The following is a 23,343-nucleotide window of genomic DNA, read 5'->3' as shown; positions in this document are numbered from 1 at the left end:
TTTATGATGGATCAGCTTTTTTACGTTAACGAGTAACGTTAACATATGAGTGAAATCTGCTGCTTCTCCAATTAAACCATATTAATTGCACCTCAAATTCCATACTGTATTAGTCACATTTAGGACTTTGTTGAGTTTAGCTTTTCATGCTGCAGGACATCCAAATACTATTTTGATGTACACATTAAAATCATGGTCTATCCTATCAAGTGAAAACGTGTCCCAAGCTATAAAATTATATTTAGCTGCTCTCCAATGTGGTGTTCTTAATGTATTCTGAAATTGCCACATACACGTTGCTCAAGTAAAACCTTCATCTTCAGTTTTAACACTCTAGAATATTACATAGATACTGCCTAACAGTATAAGTTACAACAAATAAATATGTATTTAGTTTTGAGAATTGTGTAGTAATAAGGCAACCATGATTCAGCCAGGTGATGAACTAGAGAGAATAGTGGGTATGTGAAAGGCTAATCCAGTTCTAAATAATCTTGACACACAGTTCCTGTCCAGTCTTATCAGGGAACATCATGTGTCTCAGTGTTACTGTAATTAATGTAAAAAAAATGGCAGAAATCCAGACTTGCGTGTGATCATCTGCTGTATTATTCATCATGGTTTAATTATGGACATGAATTGACCGTGTGTACAAACCAAAAACTTAATTGTTGCCTGTGTTTGGTGAAATCTGTAAAAATACACACAAACTTTTCACTTTAGATTGCTGTTATTCATATCACAGATACAGTCAGATCATAAAACAAGAATAGTAACTCATTGCGGTCGTATCTGCACCATTGTACATAACTGACCAGCTCTACATTGTACATTACACCCATCCTCCTAGCACTGATTCAGTAACTAATACGCCAACCCGCCCTCCCCTACCCCCAGCTCAACCCCCACCCCACCCCACCCACAGAGTGAAAACGATAACAGTACATCCACACACTGGATCCCCTTTCAGTTCAGACTCGCCTGGATGCAGAGGATGTGACCAGATGAGGTTTTGGGGGGGAGGGGTCTGGATCCAGGCTCTGCTCAGTACACAAGTCCAGTTTCATGTAGCGCTGGAGGACCAGCATTGAGGTTCTTAGCTAATAAAAGGGTTTTCTGTACAGTAGATGTCCCCTTTTGGTCACGGCTGGGAATGTGATGGTAATTCACAGGTTTTCGAGGAATAGGAGGAGAATATCGAGTCATGAGAAAAGATAGCTCAGCTTTTTTGCCATTTTGCTGGAGGGTCGATTGAAATAGACAACACAATTCTCAGTGATTTAAAAAAAAGAAAATGAATTGGGTGCAAACCTGCATCGTTCATGAAAAAACAGTCCTATATAAAATAAATGAATAAAAGTAGCAACCAACAAATAAACATAATGTGGTAAAAAAATAAATGAGAAATAACATGATTCAATGTTGTGAAGAGACTAAGTCAGATGAGTTTAAAGAGTGGGGTTCAGTCAATCCTCTGAGCTTGATGAGGAGTCAGAGTCCTTCTGTGCTATGATGACATCGTCCAATAATGCTTCTTGATCCGAGCTGTCATAGTCACCATGGGAAATGCTGTCACCACCCATCATTTTAACATCAAAGTCTGGACTGGTGAGAAAGTGATGAGAGGTCTCCAGGTCCTCCTCATCCATCATGTAGGCTCCATCTGAGACCAGAGTCTCCTCTTCAACTCCGTCCAGGTTGGGGTCTTCAGGAACAGGCTCTGGAGTGTGGTGATGGTGGTGGTGATGGTGGTGATGATGATGGCGGCGTCTGCTTTTCTTAGGGATTTCCGAGTGGTCAGTCAGCAGTCGGTGGAAGTGGGTCTCAGGCAGAAAACCCTGAAACATTAAACAAATATACAATGAAGAAACAAACTTAAAGGAGTGGAAAGTGTTTCCAGTTCTCTTCCATCTCTGACACTGTGGAAACCACAGTTCCGTCATCTTCAATAAAGTGCATCTATATATCTTAAAAGATATAGAGGGATAAAAGAGGGATCACAAAACCATTCTTTTCTAAAAGTTTACACATCAGGTTTACATGAGGAGACGTGTTCTAAACTAAACACTAAAATTGTGACGAGTTCAACAGTGAAAGGTTCTATAAAATTGTCAAGAGTGTAAGCAACTCAACTGTCTTACATGTTTTTTATTTACTTACTGAATAAGCAATCAGTGAGAAAACAACTCGGACCTAAAATAGTTTTTTGTATTTTTTTTTTTTTAAATAGTAACAATGAATGACTTTGATTACATACAGAACTGCGAACTGTGTCAGACCAATCAGGCGCTACGGCGTTATCAGGATTCTCCTCGAGATACTCCCTCAGATCTTGCAGCATTGGACAGAAAGCAGCGCCGACCTTCACAGAACAAAAATGTTTGTTAGAATGCGAGAAGGCGGTCAATGAGTACAGTAAATGCTGAGTGTGTTGCACCAGTCGTGTCTCACCTTCTTCCCTGTCCTCATGTTGATGACTTTAACCTTCTCGCTACCAGTTAGAACTTTATTTGCCCTCCTCCTCCTCTTCCTTTTGCTCCTGTTTACAAGAAGCTGAAGAAACAAACATGTGAGCAAGGTCTCCATAAACTATGAAATGTAATTTGATGAATTTTGTACTATTTCATAACAGATGATGCAGATTAACTGAACACACCTCCAGCATGTCTCCCTCCACCTCATAATCTGGGTTCTCTTTCAGCCACGTGGGGGGGTCCCTCCGTCGAGGAGTGCGCTCTAGTGGATCAAGGAGACCCTCTGGGTCTGACAGCTGAGACAAACACAAAGTAGTGATTAAAAAAAATACAAAAACATCTAACTCCATCCATGTTCTGCAGGAATACAGGTAAACCCTGACACATGTACCTCTTGGTCCTTGCGTTTTTTGCGGTTGCTGCTCTCTCCTGACCCATTGGGCATCAGAGCCTGCTTAGAGAACGTCAGCTTCAGCCCCTCCTCCTGGCAGAATAAAACACACACACACACACATCTTGTAAATTTGTCCAATACCTCTTAGATTCAAACAGATAATCTGATCAACTATAGAAAAAGACTTTTTTTTTTAATTTAATTAACTGACTTTGCCTCCAATTTGAATATTATTTCATCCTTTCTCACCTTAAGGAGTTTGACTGTGAACTCTCCATCTTCTCCTTCAGCCCCCGGGCCAGCAGTCATGCTGCTGGGTTTACGGATCAGCCTTGTGAAGGCCATCTCATCTCCCATCAGGTCTGAGCTCGGGTTGAGCTGAGCCTCAGGCACATACCGCCGCCCTGAGGGCCACTGACCAGTCAGCACCAGTGTACACAAGGTGTCCAGTCTGTTGATCAATACACGGTCCTGGAACAGAAGAGAAAGGCTTATGTATAAGTCACGATCAGTTAAAAATAAAGAAGCAAAAAACAATATGGCTCATCTCCTCTAGAAAAACATTTGTATTATGTTTAAACGTACATAATGTACTCTGTAAATCAAACTGGAAATGAATTACCTTGGGCCACTCAACTCTGATAGGATCAGGAGGTGGAATACCATCCTGAGACGCAGTAATGGAGAGTAAACTATTATCTTCATCCATATCACACACCTTGGCTGCTAAAAAGGGGAAAAAAAATAAAAATCATCAACTCCATGGTTTCATCCATGTGGCATTTAAAGGCACATCACATAAGATATTAAGTCATAAAATGACTATGATATGAGTACAAAAAACATGTTAAGACTCGACGATTCTCCAATGCTGTGACTCTGTGTGCACGTCCTCACCTGTTGCTAATAGAAATTAACCAAATGGACCAATGTTTATAAACCCCCCCCCCCCCCCCCCAAAAAAACCCAAAACAAATGGGACAGTTGTATAACCATGTATGTGCATAAACACAGTGTAACACCAGGTGTAAGTGCAGCTCCTTTGAACAGGATTGCTGTAGTAGGCCACAGTAACATTTTTCCTTCACTCATCAGCTTACCCTTTTCTCCCTCTTCCTCACTCTCCCCGCTTTCGTCGCTGCTCCCTGATTGCTCTGATGACGAGGAGCCTGAATCAGAATCAGAATCTGAATCCGATCCTCTCTCTCCCTTTGTTCCTCCTTCCGTTCTTCCTCCCCTCCCCCTGCTCTTTTTGAAGTTCCAGCCTTGGCCTTGTACTTTTCCATCATGGTGACTTAAAGGTGTGCTCTGCAGGTCAGCCAAGAGTTCAGCACCTAGCAACCGGGCCTCGTCATCAGCTACCTCCTCCTTTACATCGGGAAGGTCATCTTCAGTCTTGGGCTGGATGAGGGGTATGATGGAAAGTGGTTGCGGTGGAGGGGGAGGAGAGGGGGGGGCCTGCTGGTTCTGGATGAACTCTTCCCTAGCCTGATTGAAGGTGAACTGTGGGTCTGCTAATATGGAAAGCTCAGTGCGGCTGACACCATGCAGATCAGCACCAAGCATCAGCTCACGATCGTGGTCTGGTATATTCCACCAACTGGGCAGCTCGGAGTTCGGCAGGGCCAGGGTTAGTCGCTCCTCCAGGGAGGGGTGGGGCAGGACTCGCTCACGCAGGCGACGCAAAAGGCTAATACGGTAAAGGGTACGGGAAGCACGCTCCTCAGTGATGGGGGCCACAGTCTGGGAATTCTCTGCAGAATCTGATTTGGATGAGAATTAAAGGTTAAAACACAAAAGCTTAGACACGCAACATGTTCTAATTTAACCAAAATGTAAATTAGTCTGTAGTATAGTACAGTAAATCACATGGATATTTAGAAAATGTGGTCTCTGTCTGCAGGGTGTTGAACTGTGGACAAATGTGGAGCCTGAATAAAATAATTATTTCAAATACTGTAGTTACCGTCTCTGCCTGGGAGGTGGCAAACCCTCCGACACATGGCAACAAAAGAGCGGAAGTATCGGCTGAGACTCTCGTCAGTTTTTTTATCCAGGCGAGCAAAGGTGCGAAAGCGAATCCAGTCAAATTCAAGGTCTCCGGCCTCAGGAAAATCTGGTTCCTTTTTCAACTTCACCACACCAAAGGTCGATACCACACGGTAGAAGTCACACTCCTCTCTACGTGTCCATCTAGGTGGAGAACAACAGGAATGAGATGGGTCGGTCTGAGAGCATTAACATCTGATAAAATTGAGGAAAGATTCTGAAGCAATAATCTCTTTGACACAATCTGCATGCCATACATTTTTACAAAGATGTACGTGTACCTCTGCTGGCGCTCCTGCCGTGCAATCTCCTTCAGTTTACTGGCTTGTTCACACCGCCTGCGCCTGCGGTCGCCCTTTGCCTCAGCTTCAATCTTCAGCTGCTCCTGTCTGTAGCTGCGTTGGAAAGCCGTGATAAGCCGGCGTAACCTTGCCGTGAGTGATGAGCTTGAGGGCCAGTTGCTCGCACCACTCAGGCTCAGGAAGTTTTCTGTGATCAATGGCCCCGACCTTTCCTCAACAGAAATCTCATCATCCACGTTCATCGAGTCAGTCTGGAGAACAGACTGGCAATTAATGACACATACTTCATTTTTTAAGCTCCGCTGCAAAGATGCAAAGACACAAGTGCAGACACAAATGTTTAGGATGTGACTTGGACTCGTACCTCCTCGAAAAGATCTTTGTGCCTTGAGGCCGGTTTGAACTCTGGGTCCTCTGAGTATTTATCATAGTCAGCACTGCACAACACAAAACAGACAATCACAGGTCATTGAAGAAGCATACTGTCCAAAATATTGCACATTTCCTCCAGATATGACAAAAGAGAAAGTTTCCACTTTCACAAAATAAAAAAAAATAAAAAATCACAAAACTATTGTGACTGTAGCGTTTGCTATAAATATATTTAGTACATAAATACAAAGGGAAACCAGAATAATCTGAAGTAGGCGCCACTCACTCGTCCCCCATCTCAGTGTCACCAGTGTGCTGCTCGGCATCGATGGCCTTGTCATCAGGTCGACCAGCTCTCTCCAGGAAGCAGAGGCAGGGATCAGCACGCATGGTGGTGTACATTTCATAACCTGGAAACAGGGATACAGTTGAAAACTAAAACAAACCCAAAGCAAAAAGTGGAGACAAGCAAACTGGAAATTTTGCCATAAATCAGAAATGACTAAATTAGACTATATAGAGAGAATGTACCATGTTTGAATACACCAGAGAGCAGTGAGCGGTCTGCCTCAGAATCCCACCATCCTGCTGGCACTTCCTGTTGCTCCATCTCAGGCATCCAGATATCAAGCTCCCTGGAAAAAGCATCAATATTTTACTGAATTTGAGTCTTATATTAAGGAGGTAAAGTATATTCAATGTGTAAAGGAATGCATTATATACCTTATGACAGCTCCTTTCAGAACGGTGTCGGCATGTTCGCCAATCACTTCCTGCTTCAGGTAGTAGAGCATACGCACCCTGAGCAATACCCTGCAGCAAAGAGGTGAGACGTTTTAATGTTTGAACATAGATGAGAAGGCAAACACATGAATACATTAACAGCTGGCTCAGCTTTACTGACTTGTTGCACTGGTGCTTGAGATGTTTGCGGTAGCTCTCATCCAGAAGAAGAGTGTCAGGGTTGTACTTTCGGATCCACTCCACTTTCTGAACATCAAATGTGCTCTGGGCCTTTACCCTTTTACCCTTCCTGCCTCTTGGTACGGGGATAGACAGTCCTTGGTGGTAGAAAGAAGATGAATATTAAAGGAGGTATTTAAACACAGCTTTTAATTTGAAACAGTTTTCAACGACAAACACACTCATAGCCTCAGAAATGTTTTGAATATTCTGTGTGCAGCCTCTTACCAGAGTGGTTGAGTAGAGTTGTTGGTCCACACCCATTCTCCGGCGGAGTGATGAGCTCCCAGATGAAGCTCTTGATGTTCTCATCTCCGCGGTAGTGAAGCAGACAAAAGACCAGGATGACACGGCAGATCGTCTCAACATCCCGCTCACTCAAACGTCGCTTACATCTAGCATGTGACAGGATGTCTCTCCAACGTCCCCAACTGCACAAGAACAAAATACGAAATAAGGTGAAAACACGGGATGGGAGTTAAGAGTAACACTTTTATACTGAAAGCTATTGTTTATTTACCCATAGACAAGAAGGTGTTTCTCGACCCGGAAGCAGTCTGTGCGGCCGTATCCTCCTCCACTATGGCGGTCAGCGCGCCGGGAAGAACGAGACTGTCTGGAATTGGCAGGTGGATACTCATCATCGCTTTCCAAATCAGACAGGTCTCCACCCTCGCCTCGTAAACTGGAAAATTGTCGAGTCTGCTTGCGTACTCTGGGAGTGTCTATCACAAGGGTGTTCTGTGGGAGGGAAAAGTAATCCAACAGGAATTAACATTTAGATATTCAAGCTCATCAACATGAATACAACTCGATAAGGAATTTCCAATTCTACCAGGCCCTGGTCTGGGCCAAACCGGGCCACAAAGGAAGCAAGCCTACTGCATTGTGTTTTGTCTTTTTATTCCTGAAAAGTTTTATTTCATATCACAATGGAATTTATATTCATTTAAAATTACCAAACCAAAACAAGGCAATAAAAATGCATGAGTTGTTCATTACAATCAGCTCTGAAACATCTCCTCTCATCAGGAATGTAGCAAAGCCTGCTCCAAGTGACATGTTTGACTCACTACATATCAAACACATGGATCACACTGTTTTTATTTTTTTTTATTCTTTACCTTGCGGTTGATGGTGTCCATATCTATGTCGGCCTTCTTTGCCCACTTCTCCCAAAATTCAGGGTCGTCCAGGGCGATGTCATTGCGGTTTTCGGAGGCGACAAAGCTGGCCTTGGAGAAGGTGGAGCCCTTGCCCTCACTCTCAATGGTAATGGTGGTGGCTCTTCGCTGAAGGATCTGATCAATATCCTCCTCACAAAAGCGACTGCCCTCATCATTCTCATCCATGATGGCGGCATACGCTCCTTTTCTCAGGAGGTCCTCTATCTCCTTCTTAGAGAACTGCTGGATCTAATGAGGATTACATGGACAATCATACAATATATGACACTGTTAAGAGCTGGAACGGGGACAGTATAGATTTTTCATCCACTATGTGTTAGCTTGAGCTTAATTTGCTTTTTTCTTCTTTTTTTTTTTTTAAATTGTAAAAATGCACCTGTAGGTGTGCTATTGTCAACAGCTGGACTGCTGCAGAGCAAAGGATAATAGGATACTTTGAGCTCTGAATGCCAGCTTTAAATCATATAACAAAATACTCAAAAAGATACCATGAATTGAGACGGACCTAAAAAATAGCCTGGTTTTGGTTAATGACTAGTAGTTTTCTCACCCCATTGACGTTACTCTCCTTGTTGCCACTCATGCTCTGCAGGACGGCACGGTCCAGCCCAAGCTTCAGACTTGCTTTATCCAGCATCTCCCTCTCATAGGAGTTCCTGGTAATCAGGCGGTAGACTTTAACTGCCTTCGATTGACCGATACGATGACACCTTGCTTGGGCCTGGAGCAGGAGAAAAAAAACCAGAAGGGTCAGGGGAGCTGTGGATTGAATGTGATAAGTGAAGAGTAAAAAACTTTCATTGATTGATTCATAATAAAGAAATCAATTAATCAAAAATTGCATGCATCTCTCAAGTAATTTGTAGTTCTTGAGGTCTAACGAAACTGTTACTTTGTAAATAGCACAGTCTTGTACCTGCAGGTCATTTTGAGGGTTCCAGTCAGAGTCAAATATAACACAGGTGTCAGCAGCAGTGAGGTTAATACCCAAACCGCCAGCTCGGGTACACAGCAGGAAGACGAAGCGGTCTGAGTCAGGTTTACTAAAGCGGTCGATGGCAGCCTGGCGCAGGTTTCCACGCACTCTGCCATCAATACGCTCATAAAGGTATCTGTGAAAAGAAAAAAAAGAAATAGCAACATGAACATATCGATGCATAATATGAATAAATATTGCCTCCAATCACATGTATAAACTAGAATGAATATCATTGATCATTCACATAAAAAAGCAACCACGACTCTCATACCTTTTGTTGATGAGGTAGTCCTCCAAAATGTCTAAGCAGCGCACCATCTGAGAGAAGATCAGCACTTTGTGGCCACCAGCCTTTAGGCGAGGCAGCAGCTTGTCTAGCAGCACCAGCTTGCCTGCTGAGCGAATCAGGGCCTGCAAATGGAAGTCCGAGGCCATGGGGTCGTAAACCTGCCGCAGCTCGGCTACTATCTTCTCCTCTGCACCTAGAAGACAGAAAGACAGAGACAGAGAGAGAGAATTTAAGATATTGCTCAATGTGCTGAATTTACAAAATATCTGTAAATGTATTGTTTAAACCTTTCCTCTAAATTTATTAGCTCTCTGGGGGTGGAAGCAAATGTTCAAAGTCAAGATTAAATGAACAAACGTGCGCAACATTTGAATTATTACTCTGCAACAACTTTTCCCTCAGTCACTTTACAAAGTCAAACATTACAAAATATTATCTAGTCAATGCAATTCCACACAATGTGACAATGGAGCTTTATTTTCTGCAGGAAATATGTTGAAAAGAGTCAATTGCATTTTCTGCAGTACTATTTTCTTAGCCTAATGAAATAGCACTAATAAATAGTAGCTGTCAACTTATTTTGAGTGGAACGGCAAACTTCTTATTAGTTAGTGGAAAGGGTAATAAAACGAAACAGAAACAAAAATATGTAGATGTATGTAGAATGCTGTATATCACACTAACTACAGCAAAGAGGATAAATGTAAAACTTTGAACACCATCTACAAAACAATACCATTGATGAGGTAGGGGTGGTTGCAGCACTTGCGTAGCTCCATCATAGTGTTGAGCAGGTTAGGGACATTGCTGTTACTGGTTGCCCCTAAACTGAGGAAACTGAAGTTTCGTTCCAAGATGGCTCGATAATACTTCTTCTGGACATCAGTCAACTCAACCTGGGGGGAAAGTTTCAGTTTTCAAAAATTCAATAGCAAACGTACATGTAGTACAATTGTTGTTTTAATCATTTTCAACAAGTTCTGTTAAGAGCTCTGTGGACCATAGCAGGTTTTTCTCTTTGCATCTTGTGTTTTCATTTCATTCACAAGGCTCAATGTTTGTTTGTTTTTTAAATAACTCGTCACAAACTGTTACTTGATTTCACATCAGTTGTTATTGATGTCAATAAAACACAAACAAATGAGTGCATAAAGGAAATGACAATTTCAAAGTAAGTACCTCAATGATGGTCTCCTGTTTGGGTGCTAAGTTCTTCTCAACATCCTCCTTTAGCCTTCTTAACATCATAGGTTTCAAGATGGCCTGTAGCTTCTGAACCTAAAAGACCAAAACAAAGCACTGGCTCAATGACAGCTGAACAATAACAATTAAATATTAGGAAATATAATGTTTTAACACCCAATGACTCTCAGGATATCTGTCAACATGAGTGTATTTCATACCTGTTCTTCTGTTTTCAGGTCTCCAAAGTCTCTGAGGAACTCTGTCTCAGAGGGGAACTGAGCTGGCTCCAGGAAATGGAGTAAACTGAAGAGTTCCTCCACAGTGTTCTGAAGAGGAGTGCCGGTCAATAACACTTTGTGTTCCTGTGAGAAAAAACAGGACACAGGGAAAAAGGTAGAGATTAAGGGAAGCGGGGTAGTGGAGGAGGACCAGTAATAAGGCTGCTAGAGCAGCAGAGCTCCTGTTCTTCTCCACACATCTGACGAGTGGTAACAGTCATGAAGCATTAGCTGGGGTCCTCTCACCTGATCCATCATCTTCAAGCTGTCCAAAAGCTTGCAGTTGCGATTCTTGAGGCGATGAGCCTCATCAATGATGACACAACGCCACGAGATTTCCCTCAGCTCAGGACAGTCGGACAACACCATCTCAAAGGTTGTGATGAGGGCATCAAACTTGTATGCACCAGGAATCAAATGATCCTATGGGCAGAATCATTTTCATTAGAAACATGTGACATCAGTAAAGTCAAAAGACAACAACAGTCATCAATGATGCTACCTTGTCGTCCTTGCTGTACATCTCATACTGCTGGATCATCTGACGGCTGGCCAAGCTCCCATGGTAGACGATGGCGTTCATGTTGGTCCATGTGGAGAACTCTCTCTCCCAGTTAGTGATGGTGGAGAGTGGAGCAATAACAAGGAAGGGGCCTTGGATTCCAACATTATACACCTCAGACAGCAGTGCAATGGACTGGATAGTCTTGCCCAGACCCATCTCGTCTGCCAGGATACAATTCTGCCTGAGAGATGAGAAAGAAATATGAATGCTGAGGATCAATTAACAATCATCTTAAGGGTACAAAATACAGATTAAACATTTTTCATGTTGTTCCTTTAGGTTGTGCTCAACTACATCAGTCATTTCTACTGATACTTCTTAAATGAAAGCACCACACCCAGTAACATTGCAGTGTGAAAAAGTGACTGTGTGTGATAAATACCTGTTGTACCAGTTGAAGAGCAGCCAGTTGACTCCTTCCAGTTGGTACTCTCTGAGTATGTTCCCATTCTTGTACTCTCTAGTCTCTTCCAGTTTCTTCCACGAACTAGCAGGAGGCCGAGCCTGACGAGAGGGAAGGTAAAGGAAATTAAATAAATATCAGGCACGACAAGATCATCAAGCTTACAGGCAGACTTAGGGGGTACATGGCTGAAGGGCAAATGTCTGAAGGGGTAGGGGACTGTGAAAAATCTGGGAACCACTGCTCTACATAAATAAGACTGAAGAGAATTCATTATAATGTGCCCGCATGTGTTATTTATGTGCCAAAGAGGTATAACACGGAATTTTGTAATATTAATAATTGAATTAATTGAATTTTGAGGTAAATTATTATATATCATTTTTCTTTAATTTTTTTGCTTTTCATGAGTAGGAAATTCAAAATGTGCAAACAAATAGGTGGTTAGAAATAAAAACTGCTGCTGACGCACCATTTTCTTCAGACGAGGTTGTCGGTTTTGGAGTTTGCCGAACTCCTCAACCTTGCCCTCGTCTACATCTTCCTTCAGCTCCCAAGTGGCATCTTCATAAGGCAGGGAGCACCACTTCACCAGGTAGTAGATAACAGGCTATAGGGGAAAGAAGAGGAAGTATTTAAAAATTAAACTTCATGAAAAAGTCATATTTTATAGTTCAAAGACATGACTTAGGGAGAACTCTCTTTTATTCAGCGATTTCTTATTCTCTCACCTCTCCGTTGTCTTTGTCCACACTATGGGACACATCTAGGATCCTGTCTGCTTCAATATAGTCAGGATTAAAAGGCTCCTCCTCCTTAAAAGAACCCACACAATTAAAGACAATAGCAGCAAAAAATAAAATGTGTAATCCAAGCAGTTGAACTACAAAATAGGAGGTTTTAGCATGTGTCCCTCTCTCACCTCTTGGAAGATGTGTCTCATTTGTGCGTGTTTAGTCTTGAATCTCTTGATCTTCTGGTGGATCCTCTTATCCTTCTCCAACTGTTGCATGCTGGCCCATTCACAGTGTAAATACGAACTGGAAAAAACAAAACAGGAAGTCCAGTTTTCAACATTCAAGAAACAAAACTGGTCAAGCACAAATGTCAAGTTATTTAATGAGAAAATTAAACTTACTAGTTCTTGTATTTCACAAAGAATTCTTCAACAGTGGTGTACTGGCCTGGGCACACCTAAAAAGAGAAGACCAGGTAATTAGGATATTATTTACAATATGAACGCAGGATTTTAACAAGCTTAGAGCAAAACTTTAAATGTATAAAACATACTTCTTTTTTGGTTAACCTCATGGAAAGAACTTTGTCCACAATCGCAGCATCTTCTTCACTTGGATTTTCCTGGAATTAATTTGAAGTGACACATAAGATTTAAATTTATAATATACAAAAATTACACTGCAAACACACAGCTCACATAAACTTTCAGATAATATACAACTTTTATGCAGTAGTTTTCTTTCAAATTTTCCCGAGAGGAAATAACTATTACAATAAACAATAGTTCTACACTCACCACAAAGAACTGCATGGTGGGCTGCCCATCACCGTCCAGCTCCATTTCCTGTTTAAGCTGTGCTGCTGTGCTGCCACTGATGGAGGCGACAGCTGCTGCAGTCGTAGTAACATCTACATCTTCCTGCTCATCCTCATCATCTGTTATTTTGATATCCAGGTCCTCTGTGTACTTCTTCCTCTTCACCACACGATTGGAGCGCCTCTTCTGGCCAGAAAAGAGAGGCGTGCGTCAAGATTTTTGGGGTTCAACTATGTGCTAGGTGTTATTTTCTCCCAAAATATCAAGTAACAAATAGACACATTCATGGCTTCACACAACAACTTGTTTCAAATGGATGTGTTCTTCTTATTCTTCATAGTAGTTTTTCCACTTCAAAATGATCTACAAACAGTGTCAGCAAGAGGATCTTAAGTCTAACTTTTATCTTTTCAAATGTTAGTTCAATGTATTTTCCAATAAAGATAAAGTGTGTATAGCAATGCCAAAGTTTGCTCAAAGATAACTGGATTCAGGTTTGTTGCTTTAATATACAACAAATTCTTCATTCTTTGTGTGATAATAGTTGGAGTAAATTGCAAACAAATTGTCATTTAAGTTGACCAAATTGTGCTTTTTATTTCAAAATTGTGGACATGCGTGAGAGTGCGTGTACCATAATCATGTCATCTTCCAGTGTAGCAGGTGAGGCCGGACTCAACTCCCCATCAGAATGGTCCGAGGAAGCATTTCTCTTCCTTTTCTTTGCTCCCACTAGAGTAATAGTGCTGCAGGTAAAGGATAAAATAACATTTTCTATGATGATACTTTTTCAAACTAAAATAAGTTAGGTTTAAGTCATTCCAACACCTGCTAACTGCAAACACATCACTTACTTTGTCTTAGTTTTGCTTTTGCTCTTGCTTCCTGTCCCAGGTGTTACTGTTCCTCCAGCCACTCCAGATGTTCCTCCCGGTGTCTTCACTTTGCTCTTTTTATCAGCTCCTCCTACAGGTTTGGGTGTTGCTCCACCAGCAACAGGACTTTTCTTCTTGCTTCCGCCACTGTTCTTTTTCTTAGGAGCAGACACCACAGTTATGGTGCCCCCTATCTCGGGAGAGGTCTGGGTTGATGGAAGCTCATCCTGATTCAGGACTCTGGGTAGGTTCTTCTCACCACGTGCCTTGGCCCGGGCTATAGCCTCAGCCACAATACGGTTGGCCTTCTCCTGCTTGCACAAGATTTCTACTCGTCGAACTGAGGCAGGCTCGCCTGGGGCCTTGGTGATGCGAATGGCCTGGGACGAAGTGGTGGTGGTGGTGGAGGGGCCTGCTGCAGATGTGTTTATTACCTTCACCACAGAGACCGTGCCACCAGCTGAAGATACCACGGTTGTCTGTATCAAAGACAACGGGCATATTTTACAGTTTCAGCTTGTCTGTTTTCTTTTTTGTACAAAAACTTAAGCTTTGATGTTTTCTGTGTAATATTAGAAAACAAGAATGCAAAGCAGTATGAGGTGTACCTGTGGCTGAAGAAGCATTTTGATTGGCACTGCAACTCGTTGTCCTCCTTGGCCCTGTGAGATCTGCAACACCTGTGGGTTACCAGCATTTCCTGCTCCTGAAATCAGCTGGTACTGTGAGAGTGAATAAAAAAAAGACTGGTCAAGTCAATGATTCCTTTGAAAATAATCACACAGAAAAATTAATATTAATTTCACACTTGAAGTTGATAAAAGGCACCTCTGATAGATGCTTTGCTTAACTTTTGTGCTAATTTTCCTTCTGTTGTGATCACACAGAGATTAAATTCAAAATTGACCTTTTAATCACTAGCACTGGCTAAAGCAGCAAACTAGTGCATTTCACAAAATGCAACGAAGGTGCTTAGATGTTAGTGCCAATACAGCCATGACAGTAAACAACAACAGTGCACTCAACAGAAACCCACCCTAGATGTAGACTGATTCAACTCAGTGATAGTTATGATTTACTATTCAGTAGAACGTGTCAAATTAAATGAATGCGATTATACTGGTAGAAATGCAATGCCAGGGTGCTAATGTTTTTAATCTGAAACTGTAAACGTCGTGTCAAGAGGACCAGAAAATGTGATATTAAATACATAATTCCCCAATAACACTAGTATCAGAGAGTTTGTTTTAGCTGCAGGCATTTTACTAAACGACAACATATCACAGGGGATCAGATTTTAGAAAACAGCAATTTTTGTGAAAATTGGAAAATGGTTGAAACGTTGGCTTATAACAAAAATACACAGGTATATTGCAACACTGAATCAATTTGGGGGGAAAAAATTACTAAAAACAAAACTGACTGACTCCATCTGTATAAATGGAGATGAACTGGAAGTTTGCACTAATTCTTAAGACACCACAACACCTTAAAACAAGAAAGAGTCAGGATCTCAGGGGTACTTAGTCACAAAAGACCAGAAAAAACTAGAGCGATAAGAAATATATACATGTAAGATGGACTGAAAACATATGGCGTAGGGCTGGGTGATACTGCGAAAAAGTGTCAAATCAATCCATATCAATAATCATGGCGAGTAGCTCTACTCCTGAGTGAAAGGTCACAAAAAATGTTGTAGGGTTAGGGTCAACCGTGGTTTTAAAATTCTATACAGACAGAAGACAACAGTTTTCACCGATCATCTGTTGTCTCAAACGGTGTTTACACAATATAGGAAAAACATCAGTGTCAAATAATATAACCATTATGTGCCGTTATTGAATAATTGTCCAACCCTAATCTGATGGTACCATCAAACTCTAAAAAATGTATTCCTCACCTTGACTCCTCCTTGTTGGTTGGGCTGCTGCTGCACCTGTAGCTGAATTGTGAGGACTTTGGGCTGCCCTCCGGCCTGACCTGCAGCCCGAGCCTGGGTTAGTGCAGCCAGCTGGCTTCCCTGGAGCACCAGTTTGCCTCCAGGGAGCTGACCCAACACCAGTCTAGTCGGTGTCTGCTGCTGTTGACCCCCTGTGACCTGCTGCTGGGCTGAAACAGCCTGACCCACTGAGGCAGCAGAGCCAGACTGAGAGGGCTGCTGGAGAACCAGGGTTATCCGTTTTCCTTCAGCACCCTAGAGTCACATACAAGGAATGAGACTCATCATTAAAGTTATACAAATACAGACCTACATATTCAGTTTGTGAATCTTAGCTACAACCCTGAAAACCACCCAGCATCACCTGCTGTAATACTAGGTGGTGATATCTAGTGGTCTATGGTGGAAGAAGAGGTGGTTCTTACATGGGCCTGCATGGCTGGCTGGAGCTGCACCTGGGTCTGAGCCTGGACCTGGATTTGAGTTGTCTGGCCTTGGATCTGTGCAGCTTGGCCCTGGGCCTGTACCTGGATTTGTGTGGCCTGGGCCTGCGGCTGAACTTGGACTTGAGTCTGGCCGTGAACCATCTGTGCTTGGGCTGGAATCTGCACCTGAATCTGTCCTTGCGTCTGCTGTGGCATGGAAGTAAGCAGCAACTGTTTCACTGGACCATTGGGAGATTGTAGCAATCTCTGTACCCCTCCACCCTTTACTTGAGCTTGTCCTGGACTTGCCTGATTCAAGACAGTACCCCCCTGCAATATGGACATGCCAGGTTTGAGAGGACCACCCGACAACACACGGATCACCTTTCCACTCGTCTGGGTTGTGGCTCCGGATACAGTCTGCAGCACCTGGGCTTGACCCTGCGGCCCTTTGAGAATAACAATTTTACCACCAGCCTGCTGTGCAATGGCAGCTAACTGCTGGGGAGTAAGCTGGTGAGTTAGCTGGTGAGTTATCTGTGTGAGCTGCGTTGTTGTGGCAGTAGTGGTGGCTGGGGAGGAGGAAACAGTCAGAGGTGAGCTAAGCAGGATGGTGCTGCTGGACACCGCAGTGGTGTTGCTGGCAATGGGTATGTTGGTCTGGGCCTGGATTTGAGGTACAGTATCAGCAGGGGCAGGGTTCATAATGGGAGCTGCAGCTATAGAAACAGTCTGTGCAGTTGCCACGGGCACTGACTGCTGTATAGGTAATTGAACAGGGGCAGGGTCTGAGATGGAGGGGGCTGCTACAGGAACACTGAGGCCAGCATTGACCATGAGTTCAGGAGTGGACTCCGGCTCAGTCGGTGGGTCCACTTGGCCCAACGCCAGCTTAAGAGCCTCCTCCACAGGGTCTGAAGAGACTTGAGAGAAGGAGTCATCTGGCAGGGCATCCAGGTTAAACAGAGGAGTGTCCTCAAAAAGGTCCATGATGGGATCTGCCATCTTGCCCACTCCACACAGGGAGACGGGCACAATGTTTAAAAGACTCCGAGATGGAACCTTATCGTCGTCCTTTTCTTGATTTAAATGAACAGCTGGAAGAAGTGGAAACACACTAATGAAGAACATTTTCATAACTTTGACAAATGCTACACTAACTACTCAACATCAAAGAACTGAGGTTGAGAAAGAAGCAGTCTGTGGCTAAAAGCTAATCTGGTAAGATCAGATCCTTGTTTCCTCTTTAGATATTTTTTTTTTCTTTACGATGTTTTTGTCCATGTCAATTTGTCTGTTAGCTGCATAATTTAAAAGTAAAAGAGTCTGGTTAACATTTTCTTGGGACGTAAACTCTAGCCAAATAAAAAAACAAAATGATAATTAGATTTTGCTAGAGATCTGGACAGAGATGAAAATTCAGACTATGTTCTATTTTTCAAAACAAATGTAACTCTGCAAGAAAAGCAAGTGTAAGCTTTGACACAGTGAGCGGACTTGGCTGTGGTCTATGTTCATCTGTTGAATATCAACAACACAAAATCATTAAGCTGAATTTCTTTCTGGGTGAATGTTTTCACATTCACACCTATATGTAACATAGTTTTGCTTAGACATGGACTTAAACTAGTGTCTAAGTATATGATTTTTATAAACACACATTGCATTGACATTTTTCAAAGCTGCGAAAGACTAAGAGTTAAAAGCACCATCACACTATACGTTTTTTAAATAAAATATAAATGATATATAACGCCCAGGGAAGTAGAAACCACTACTGGATCAAAAAATATATATCGTTTACCAATTTCACATCTAATTTGTGACCGCGTCCACATAAAAGAGCTCCAATGTTAGTATTTGGTGAAACGTAAGATAAAAAAGTAGGCAGAATCGGTCGATATGGAAAAGCTTAACTATCCAGTGAATATAAACAGTTTATAGTAAAGTGGGACGAGGAGGGAAGTGATGCTGGAGAGGAGAGATGCTCTCCTCTCAGGTCGTATTGCAGTCTTTCTCACAAAACCGTCTGTTAGCATTAGCTTGTACCGCGACCAAGATGTGCGAAATACTAAAGCGCCCGTGGCATGGAAACCACATTGGGGCTCATATACACGGTTTATATTGTGTCTGGAGCCGTTAGTTCGCTTCTCTGTCATTTACTACCGACCATTCCGTCTACCGGACTCCTTATCAACAAACCGGACCAAACCAAAGCAACGTGCCACAATAACCATTGCCCGTCAACGTTCAGACACGGCTTAGGCCGCGATGCTGTTTCGGGTAGTCTGCGTCTAATTTTCGGCAAATACGCCTGAAAATAACCCCCATATCCACTCCCCCGAGTCTCCCAGTTAAAAATCGGGGTGCTAAATTTACCTTTGCATCGACACACATGGCTTTCTCCGTCTCACAACACTGTACGATTACAGGAAACGGCCAGGGAAGAGCAGGAACTAACATTCCTGCCAGAGAAAGCGTAGAAAGCGTGCCCCTCCGATGCTATTAAACGGTGATTGGTCGCTTCCCCTCTGAACCGGCAGCATATCCCGATCTCATTGGCGGTAGCAGCTATCACTCACAGGTACGGCCTCGAGGAGGTGGGACGAGAGACGTAGTTTGGCTGAGAAAGCAGTAAATGCGGCCTAGCTGGGCTCATTTGACTTAGGGATCTTCAACATTGCCGTTTTTTTCCGTTGTGGACGCTCGTTTTAGAAAGCGGAGGTCCGTATGAGCTGACAGAAGAAAAACACACGGTGTCTCTATCATAGCCAGCGGTTAATGCTGTGTACAGTCCGCCAGGCCTATCCGTGAATGGAACACCGTCAGTTTTCCCACCGTTTTTATTACACTGGCCACAGCACATGAATCAGTCCACAGCAATAAATGAATGGAAATATCACACAATATTCATCAACGACTCTATTGAGACACATATCTTCATCCCGTGGGCAAATAGATACATTTATGTCAGTTATTATCCATTTTTAAACATTTCATAACTGCTTTTTTATTGATACCAGTGAGATAATTGCTCATGAATGATTGTAATTGGGGGATTGGCGTCCTCTAGTGCTCACAGGCTGAAACATGGTTATCATCACTTGTTCCAGTTGGAAGATTTTCATTTTAATTTCCGTTAAAAATATAATGTGCCCTGTGCTCAGGTTTGATGTTGGTTAATATTACCATTCTTGTATAAAGTACCTAATAGGGATACTTGAGTAAAAGTACAAGTATTTTACCAGAAAATAACTTTGGTAGAAGTTGGAGTCACTTTTTATAATATTACTTAAGTAAAAGTCTTAATATATATGACATGTACTGTAAATAAGCATGAAAAGTAATCTGATACAAAATGTACTGTGAGGAGGAATTAGGATTGAGCAATTGTGACTCAGTGGGAGGGTGAGTAGTCTTTCATCTGGAAGGTTGTGGGTTCAATTCCTGGCTCTGCCAGTCTATATGTGTCCTTGAGCAAGACACTTAACCCCATGTTGCAGCAAGTGAATGGATATGAAAGATGTGTGAATGGCTGAATGGCAAAACTGTATTGTAAAGCAGCTCATCAAGACTAGAAAAGTGCTATATAAATACAGACCATTGTGTAGTGGAGTGGAGTGAAAATTTCTGCCAAGGTTGCTCAGTTTACCACAGTGTTAATACACTCAACCTTTTTAATATATATAAAAATAATAATAATCTTGAATCCATGTCCAGAACACCACTAGCATCCAATAATCTTGAGCCATAATCTACATCCCTAGAAAATGTCATCCAAATCTGTGGCTATGTCCATCACAATAGATGGTTTCTCATATACCATGAGCTCAGTGTTCATGCATATTCAGCTGCAGTTTCTGCCCTTGGTCTATATGCACCGAGATATTCTCCGACTCCCTAAATCTGTTACCAGTTTGAACTAATTGTTCAACTTCCCAGATTTGCATTACTCTTCTCTTCTCAGTCACGCAAACTCCAAATTTGTTTTGAGTGTTTTACATATATTTGCAAAATACAATTGGGTTTGTCACTGAAAACACTGAAAAACCTTCCTTTGTACTTTTATCTGTTAAATAACGGTTTTAGTCTGTCTTGCATTATGAGAGCTTTTCAGAAAAGTCACATGTGAATTGATGTCAACAATTATTGGTCCATCCAAATATCATAAAAGCATAATGTGATTATTAACGTGAATGAGAGACAGACAAGGAGAAGAGAGAGAGAGAGAGGTGGTGGTCATGAACCAGGGAAGCGTAAGGGACTACATGTGACAGCACCCCACACTGCAGAGAAGAGACTGCCTGCTCGCCAAAGCCTCCATCTGTCTGCGGCCCTGCGAGGAGTATCCGCTATTCCCCACATTTACTCTCTGCTCCATGCTGCTCTGCTTGGTCCACGCCAACGCCTACTCTGCTGGTGAGAGCTATATTTACAAACAGCTGCCGTGGCACTGTGTGGAGAACCATGGAAGAAGGCGCAAATCTCTTTAGCATGAAAGGATTTAGCTGCCACACCCATCGCATCTTACAGTAACAACTCAGTCATTTCTGTAGTGATTCATGCTGTATATATTTGCAGAAAGAAATATCTGATAATCCAACTCCATTGTATTTTATTTCAATCTTTCTCCTCAATAGAAATATCTGTGTAAATAAACAGGAGACTAACAGGCATACAACAGCACAGCAGGTTAAAGGGTACATTTGGCAGGTTTAAGCTACACAGGCTGCCATGTGGAGCACAGCAGTGGTTCAAACATGTTAAATAAAGACAGAGATACTCTCACAGTAGTCTTTGCACAGAAGCCTACATTGCACATGGCCACTTTATAATTTTACAATGAAAATATATGTGAAACAAACCCATCTAATATTTATATACAGAAATAGAGCAAAAACAAATCCACAAACATAGTTCTTTGTTCCCCTCATTTGAAAATAATTGGAAATTGCACAATCATCTCTGCATTTTGCATAAAATATGATTTTTTTTCCCCATGCGCGTCATAATGAGTTACAGATTGAAACTTGTCTCTCCCCGCTCCATCACTTTCTGACTAGTCCTCCTCCTATCAGCCATACGAGCACGCTGGTCTGCTCTCCGTTCACCTTCCTCACAAGGGGAAGACGAGAAACCCAGAGAAGGTGGAGTACTTCCAGCCTCCCATCAGGTTACCTCTCTCCAGTCTGAGGTAGGCCTTATCCCCCTTCTCCATAATCACCAGACCGGCGTTGGTGGCTGCTTCTCTGGTCACATCCTGGTCACCAGCAAAAGCTGAAATCATCGGCCAGCCATTCAACATCAGACTGACCTAAAGAAGGAAAGAAAGAAAGAAAGAAAAATAACTCCTAAGAATTAAGAGTCCTTATTAATACTCGAGTATGATAACTATATGTGTCACAGTTGAGATTTTGTACCTGTATAGTTTGTCTGTTGTAAGCCTTTACAACGTGGAAGTTGAAGCTGTACACTCCTCGCCTTGGTGCCAGGAAGACACTGCTCTCTTGGTCAAAGTGAGTGCCGACATTCACCAAAATCTGATCATAACACATGAAAAACAACATGAAACAGTGAAAAGCAAAGACAAGGCATGACAGAAACGGTGCCAAACACGAATACAGTAGTTTTCCTCTCAAAAGGTCCTCATAATACTGAATACTGTTAAGGAACTTTTGATGCATGTTAAGAAAGTCACACACTCACATTATCAAAATAGATGATCATGGTGCGGTTGCTCATGTCCGTGGGCTCATGATTGGTCTGGCGACTGACCGAGAAGGCCACCCGACCAGAGCCGGAGCGGACGGACATGCCAAGGGCGTTCCCGGCCGGCTCGGACGAAGGAGTAGAGTCACATACGACTAAACATTTCCCCTCAAGGATGATTGGCTCTGTGTCGTTCTGGGCCCTGGACTCTGAAGGTCCCCATAAAAGCAGCACACCCAGCAGCAGCAGGAGGTCAAAGTGGACTGACCTGGAGTGCATGACTGATCTTCGGCTGTTTAGATGAATATCGGTAATTTGTTCTGTTTTGAGGAAGTGTCACTCTGGACAAATTGAAGCATGTACAAACATGCTACAGTGAAAGAAATTGTCCCTTTGAAAATATTCCAAACCTCTTATAGTGTATTTGCTGGTACCATCAGCATGTGCTATGGTGGCAGGAGCTCAAAATGGAATTATTCAAATGAAAGTCAGAGTTTGTTGTCCATTGCTGTCAATCTCAGCCTTGTCTGTTGTTCTTCCTTTCCTCTCAAGTGTCCTACGTGCTGTGTCAGAGGGGCCGGAGTGACAGTCACACAAACAAAATCCCCTGGCTATTTTCAAGTTGATTTCTTCAGCAAAAAAATAGAACAAGAGGGCAGAAGAGAAAGTTTGACGAGATCAAGGTTGCAGCAAAGTGCGTGAAGCTCCGAGCTCAGATGTGAAACGGTGGCACTGACGATGTAAAACATGCTGAGGAGAGGTGAAGGGAGAAAAAAAACAGATGAGGTAAGATTCTGGAGAGGTGACAGGAGAAGGATGTAGGACCCATGAGGGAGTGAGAAAGAGAGAGGGAGAGGGGGAACAACTCCACTGAGTGACCATCTGTCTTTTATACACCCCCCCCCCCCCACACACACACTTACACACACACTTACACACACACACATTTATTTTCTCTCACTTGTGCTTTTGTTTTACGCCTACACATAAACTTATTATGGTAACATAATAAGTCACTTCAAACTTGTGGAAATTAAACCGTGCAGAATTTTGACCCCTGTTTGGGCCCAAATATCACTCTTATATCACTTGTAATCACTGTTAATACAGCTGCATATGTACTTTTATTAAACCTTACAACGAGCGCTCTAACATGACATGACCTGACTATTTGCAGCACAGTCATAGTTATGCAAGTAAAGAATAAATAAATAAATAAATAAATAAATAGTCACCTGTTTCCATCAGCACAATCGTGTATTCCATATCAGATAAGATCAGCTGAGAACTGTAATATGCCCAAAGATTCCTGTTCTTTTGCTCCTTCACATTATGTCCCGGTACAGCCGTCAGCCTGTGTGTAGTGTAGTGTGCTCCGATCCCTCTGTCTCTATCCCTGA

The 23,343-nt window shown here is 42.5% G+C and overlaps 2 protein-coding genes across 5 annotated transcripts; both read right to left on the bottom strand.

The window, feature by feature from the left end:
- Positions 1-912: 912 nt before the first annotated feature.
- chd8 (chromodomain helicase DNA binding protein 8) lies at positions 913-18,770 on the bottom strand. Of its 4 annotated transcripts, XM_058626394.1 has the most exons (40): positions 18,614-18,770; positions 16,544-17,331; positions 16,235-16,441; positions 15,771-16,064; positions 14,479-14,592; positions 13,850-14,349; positions 13,630-13,741; positions 12,975-13,181; positions 12,731-12,799; positions 12,579-12,634; positions 12,363-12,480; positions 12,172-12,255; positions 11,913-12,050; positions 11,420-11,541; positions 10,975-11,218; positions 10,719-10,895; positions 10,413-10,556; positions 10,189-10,287; positions 9,746-9,905; positions 8,992-9,202; positions 8,658-8,853; positions 8,292-8,462; positions 7,679-7,969; positions 7,075-7,295; positions 6,783-6,985; positions 6,496-6,652; positions 6,315-6,404; positions 6,123-6,226; positions 5,878-6,001; positions 5,584-5,656; positions 5,199-5,470; positions 4,835-5,061; positions 3,969-4,631; positions 3,491-3,594; positions 3,118-3,339; positions 2,866-2,958; positions 2,657-2,770; positions 2,452-2,553; positions 2,258-2,362; positions 913-1,838 (listed from the first exon to the last, which is right to left on the bottom strand). In XM_058626394.1, exons 2-40 carry the CDS (start codon positions 17,237-17,239, stop codon positions 1,467-1,469), a joined length of 7,656 nt encoding a protein of 2,551 aa, XP_058482377.1. In that variant the 5' UTR covers positions 17,240-17,331; positions 18,614-18,770; the 3' UTR covers positions 913-1,466. The 4 variants fall into 4 exon arrangements, with proteins under 4 accessions (XP_058482377.1, XP_058482374.1, XP_058482375.1 ...); XM_058626391.1 differs by having other exon boundaries at positions 16,235-17,331; XM_058626392.1 differs by having other exon boundaries at positions 3,491-3,591; positions 16,235-17,331.
- Positions 18,771-20,832: 2,062 nt separating this feature from the next.
- Positions 20,833-22,594, bottom strand: cbln12 (cerebellin 12). The gene is made up of 3 exons (XM_058637712.1): positions 21,941-22,594; positions 21,655-21,774; positions 20,833-21,548 (listed from the first exon to the last, which is right to left on the bottom strand). The coding sequence occupies exons 1-3, from the start codon at positions 22,220-22,222 to the stop codon at positions 21,351-21,353; spliced, it is 600 nt and encodes a 199-aa protein (XP_058493695.1). The 5' UTR covers positions 22,223-22,594; the 3' UTR covers positions 20,833-21,350.
- Between the last annotated feature and the right edge of the window lie 749 nt (positions 22,595-23,343).

This window comes from Solea solea, chromosome 1, assembly GCF_958295425.1.
Source record: "Solea solea chromosome 1, fSolSol10.1, whole genome shotgun sequence".
NCBI classification, from domain to species: Eukaryota; Metazoa; Chordata; class Actinopteri; order Pleuronectiformes; family Soleidae; genus Solea; species Solea solea.
This window is presented reverse-complemented; position numbering and strand designations above follow the sequence as displayed.

Coding starts and splice junctions, on each gene's coding strand:
- cbln12 (XM_058637712.1), bottom strand. CDS start 22,222: ATGCACTCCAGGTCAGTCCACTTTGACCTCCTGCTGCTGCTGGGTGTG. Junction 21,775..21,940: donor TGATCATCTATTTTGATAAT/GTGAGTGTGTGA, acceptor TGTTATGATCAG/ATTTTGGTGAATGTCGGCAC. Junction 21,549..21,654: donor ACAACAGACAAACTATACAG/GTACAAAATCTC, acceptor TTCCTTCTTTAG/GTCAGTCTGATGTTGAATGG.
- chd8 (XM_058626391.1), bottom strand. CDS start 17,239: ATGGCAGATCCCATCATGGACCTTTTTGAGGACACTCCTCTGTTTAAC. Junction 12,256..12,362: donor TGAGACACATCTTCCAAGAG/GTGAGAGAGGGA, acceptor GGTTCTTTTAAG/GAGGAGGAGCCTTTTAATCC. Junction 6,653..6,782: donor AACTCTACTCAACCACTCTG/GTAAGAGGCTGC, acceptor TCTACCACCAAG/GACTGTCTATCCCCGTACCA.